This window comes from Mizuhopecten yessoensis, unplaced genomic scaffold (assembly GCF_002113885.1).
Source record: "Mizuhopecten yessoensis strain PY_sf001 unplaced genomic scaffold, ASM211388v2 scaffold7643, whole genome shotgun sequence".
Taxonomy (NCBI): domain Eukaryota; kingdom Metazoa; phylum Mollusca; class Bivalvia; order Pectinida; family Pectinidae; genus Mizuhopecten; species Mizuhopecten yessoensis.
Window position 1 is genome coordinate 90,409 of NW_018407150.1, and position 4,800 is coordinate 95,208.

At 43.0% G+C, this 4,800-nt stretch overlaps 1 protein-coding gene across 1 annotated transcript; it reads left to right on the forward strand.

Moving 5' to 3' along the window:
- Positions 1-2,915: 2,915 nt before the first annotated feature.
- Positions 2,916-4,274, forward strand: LOC110454040 (uncharacterized protein K02A2.6-like). The gene is made up of 2 exons (XM_021503364.1): positions 2,916-2,940; positions 3,142-4,274. The coding sequence occupies exons 1-2, from the start codon at positions 2,916-2,918 to the stop codon at positions 4,272-4,274; spliced, it is 1,158 nt and encodes a 385-aa protein (XP_021359039.1).
- Positions 4,275-4,800: the final 526 nt, after the last annotated feature.

A 4,800-nucleotide genomic window follows, 5' to 3' on the forward strand; every position in this document is an offset into this window, starting at 1 on the left:
TACTTTGCCAAAATTAAACAAAACAGAGAAAGTTGTGATTATCAGGTGAAGTTGATAATTTTGTATTCTGAAATACTTAGCCTAAGCCAATGAATTTATTAGTTAATTTCAATCTAACAGGCCATAAGGCCCACTTACAGGTTGAGAACACATAACAGTTCACAATATATTACATACTACAATATCACAGACCAAGCCGCAGGTCAATATGACGACAACCGCACATGCCATGCCGTTCCCGCCAAAATTGGACTTGAAAGGAAATTTGTCGACAAATTGGCGACGATTCAAAAGGGTATGGACAAACTATGAAATACCTCGGGGCTAAATACGAAAACAGAACAAGTGCGTGTTGCAACATTTTTAACGTGCATAGGGTCGGACGCCATCGAAATATTCGAAGGTTTGGAACTATCGGAAGAGAACAGCAAAGTCATCAAAGAGGTGATAGACGCTTTTGACAAGTTTTGTGTGGGCAAAACCAACGAAACTTACGAACGATATTGTTTCAACAAAAGAGATCAAATGCCCAATGAGAGTATCGATACATATCTCTCTGCCTTACGTAAGTTGGCAAGAACATGTAATTATGAAGCATTGGAGGAAAGTTTGGTCCGTGATCGAATCGTAATGGGAGTTAGTGAAAACGGCACACGAAAAAAACTGCTCCAGGACTCGAAACTAACTCTTGAAAAGTGTATTGATGTGTGCAGAACTAATGAGAATACGTCTCAGCATTTGAAAAGCATGATGAATGAAGAGGTTCAGTTCGTAAAACGACAGTCAAAACACTCTACACCTGAGAAAAGAGAGGGTCCATCATGTTCCAGCTGCGGTTATTCACATCCACCAAAGAAATGCCCAGCATGGGGAAAAGAATGTCTTAAGTGTGGTGGACCAAACCACTTTCACGTCGTGTGTCGTTCACAACAACAGAAGAACAGTCGTGAAAAGAAAACAACCCCTACACACTCAGACCGACGTAAAAGGAGTTCAAAACTCAGAAGGAACAAACATATCGTTCATGAAATTGACACAGATTCCGAGGAGGAAGATGAATATATGTTTTCTGTCGAAGATGTACATGCCATTGGAACAAAACGCATCAACGCGATCATGGGTGTAGGCAATACAAACATTGAATTCCAACTGGACAGTGGTTCATCAGTTAACATACTGCCAGTGAAGGTTTACATCAAGATACGGAATGACAGGCGTCTTGATAAACTTAAGAAAACCAACAAACGACTAATAATGTTCAATGGATCGGAAACAAAACCTGCAGGAACTGCACGATGTACTGTAAAGAATCCAGTCAATGGCGAGTCGTACGACCTCGAGTTCGTGGTAGTGAAGGGTGAGATACACCCTATCCTGGGATCATATGCAATTCAACAAATGAAAATGATAACAGTGCAGAAAGAGAATATCCAAGTGCGAAGTGACAACATAGAAACTGTTAACCTCGTTACTGACAGCATAAGTGAAATCGCGAAAACCGGAGTGTTTGCGGGTGAAGGAAAGCTGACAGGACAACTTCATCTGGAGATAGATGAGGAAGTAAAACCAGTGAAAATCCCAGTGAGGAAAATCCCTTTGGCAGTGAAACAACAGGTGAAAGTAGAGTTGGACAGACTTTCTGAAAAAGGTATTATTGAACCTATTAAGGTTCCTACCGACTGGATTTCATCCTTGGTTGTTGTGTCAAAGCCGTTCGGGAAAATAAGACTGTGTTTAGACCCGAAATCCCTCAACAAAGCTTTACGGAGAAACCACTATGCTATGCCTACTCTGGACGACATATTACCAGAGCTGAGTAAGGCACGAGTATTCAGTGTTGCTGACGCCAAGAATGGGTTCTGGCATATCAAACTTGATCATGAAAGTAGTCTCCTCACCAAGTTCGCAACTCCATGGGGTAGATATAAATGGAACAGAATGACATTTGGTATTTCATCTGCCCCTGAAGAATTTCAACGTAGGATGGACGAGGCACTAGAAGGACTACTTGGAGTCAAAGCAATCCATGATGATGTTCTCATATATGGATGTTGTGACACCGACGAGCTAGCGGGACAGGACCATGACAGAAACTTGGCAGGGTTGATACAGCGCTGTGTAGAACAGAACATCAAACTAAATCAAAGCAAGTTAAAGCTCCGACTTGACCGAGTGACCTACATGGGGCATGTTATTACCAAGAACGGTCTCGAAATCGACCCAGAGAAAACAAGGGCGATAAGTGACATGCCTACACCGAACAGCAAAGCTGATGTAAAACGGTTACTTGGAATGATGAATTACGTTCAGAAATTCGCACCAAAGTTATCAGAAATCACAACGCCACTGAGACAGTTAGTCAAAGAAGATGTCGAGTTTGTTTGGGACATGCAACATACCAACGCATTAGAACAGGTGAAAGCCGTGCTAACGCAAGCTCCAGTTCTAAAGTACTTTGACCCATCTAAACAAACTGTGCTTCAATGTGATGCCTCACAGACCGGGCTAGGGGCGTGTTTGATGCAGGAAGGACATCCCATATCGTACGCCTCAAGGTCCCTTACACCGACCGAAGAAAACTATGCACAGATAGAAAAAGAACTATTAGCTGTGGTTTTCAGAACGGAAAAGTTTGAGACCTACACATATTGAAGGCCGGTACTGGTCGAATCGGACCACAAACCACTGGAGGTCATACACAAAAAAAAATCTTCTGAGTGCTCCGAAACGTTTACAGCGCATGCTGTTAAGGCTCCAGAAATTTGAGATCGAAATCCTCTACAAACCCGGGCCAACCATGTATATGTAGACGGAGTCTAAGGATCGCTCAGTAGCAGAGAAGGAGGTTGAGGATGTAAACATTGTGTTACCTATCACCGAGAAACGGTACAAAACCCTTCGCGAAGCAACAGAACATGCCGACGTGTTGCGACATCTCAGGTCTGTAATCCAGCAGGGTTGGCCTGAGACGCGAGATGAACTGCCAGAGTACTTACACACTTACTTCACTTTCCGCGAGGAATTAACTCTTCAAAACGGAATGATATACAAAGGTGATCGTGTGGTGGTACCAGAGACACAGAGACATGAATTGATCGAAAGTTCGCACTCTCATATCGGTATTCAGGGTTGTATTCGTAGGATCAGAGAGTGTCTTTACTGGCCAAGAATGTACAGCGACATGGAAAAATATTGTCAGCGAGTGTGACACGTGTAACACTCATTCCAGTGATCAGAGGAAAGAGCCTTTGATTCACCATGAAGTCTGCCAACGACCATGGCAGAAAGTAGGAATAGATATATTCACCCTCAACCAGAAGGATTTCCTTCTAACAGTTTACTATTTCTCCAGTTTCTTCGAGGTTGATCGATTACACGACAAAACTGCAAAAGAAATTGTAGGCAAAGTTCGTTCTCGCTTTGCACGTCATGGGATTCCCGACACCGTCGTGACCGATAACGGACCACCTTTTTGTTCCAACGACTTCGCAGCATTTGCTCATTGTTACGAGTTTGAGAATATCACAAGTTCTCCGTTGTACCCTCAGTCAAATGGAAAGGTGGAGAATGCTGTCAAAGTCGCGAAAAGACTTATGATCAAATCAATCGCGGATGAGAAGGACCCGTATTTGGCACTCTTAAACTGGAGAAACACACCATCGGAAGGACTAGGGAGTTCACCAGCACAACGCCTTTACAGCCGGAGGACTAAGACGTTACTTCCAATGCCAGCACACCTGTTGGAATCTCAAGTTCAGCAGAATGTAACTAAACTGTTGACTGAGCGTAAGGCGAAACAAGCATATTACTACAACACTGGTAGTAAAGAGCTCGAAAGGCTTAAAACAGGTGACACAGTGAGAGTCCGACCGCATGGGCGCACACAACAGTGGCAAAAGGCTGTTGTACGAGATCAAGTGGACATCAGATCTTACAAAATAAGAACTGAGGATGGACGAGAGTACAGGAGAAACAGATGGCAGTTACGAAAGACCGTCAGTTCTAGGCATATTCCCTTATTGGCCGACATGGATCACCCTTCGGAACCTCCGCGAGTGACTGAACCATCACCGCCACGGGTCTCGCGCATTCCGTTCGAACCACCATCACCGCCACAAGTCTCGCGCATCCCGGTACGCGACCGTCCGAGTAAGTCTGAAACTCCGACAGGAATTCCGAGTGACCCTGCATCTGGCATGACTCCGGATCCGATGACGCCCCAAAAGACGCGATCAGGACGTGTCGTAAAGCTACCTGAACGCTTTACTTTGTAACTTGTGACACTCCAGTGCCAGTTATAGTGTTAGTTTGTAGTGAAAAATTAGTGTGTTCATTTTAAATAATGGTCTAGTCATGATCAGTTGTGTATTAATTTTGAGAACTTTAGCAAGTCTATGTCAAATCTTGTGAACTTTAGCAATTCTAGTCAAATCTTGTGAACTTTAGCAAGTCTAGTCAAGTGAAGAACTCTACATTCTATCTAGTCAAAGGACAGGAGTAAAGTGTATACAGTCAAATATATGAGTGGCACTTATCGCGACATAAAACAAGTTATTTGGCACTTATCGCGATTCAAAAAACAAGTTCTGGGACATAATTGTGACTCGCGAAGTATTGAAGTGTAATTGTGACTCGCGAAGAATTGAACTGTGTAACAAGACATAAAAAATTTACATAATGCACATATATATGGACTATATTTGAGAACAGTAACAATAATGACTATTTTCCTATATAGACACTCCTAAGTGTGCATCCTTGCTATAGAAATATATTTGAAGAATGTGTTTGTTCCATCCA

Bases quoted from the DNA above. Each gene is read 5' to 3' on its own strand.
- LOC110454040 (XM_021503364.1), top strand. From the start codon at position 2,916: ATGCCGACGTGTTGCGACATCTCAG. The intron at 2,941-3,141 runs GTCTGTAATCCA...TTGTATTCGTAG, and splicing joins GACGTGTTGCGACATCTCAG to GATCAGAGAGTGTCTTTACT.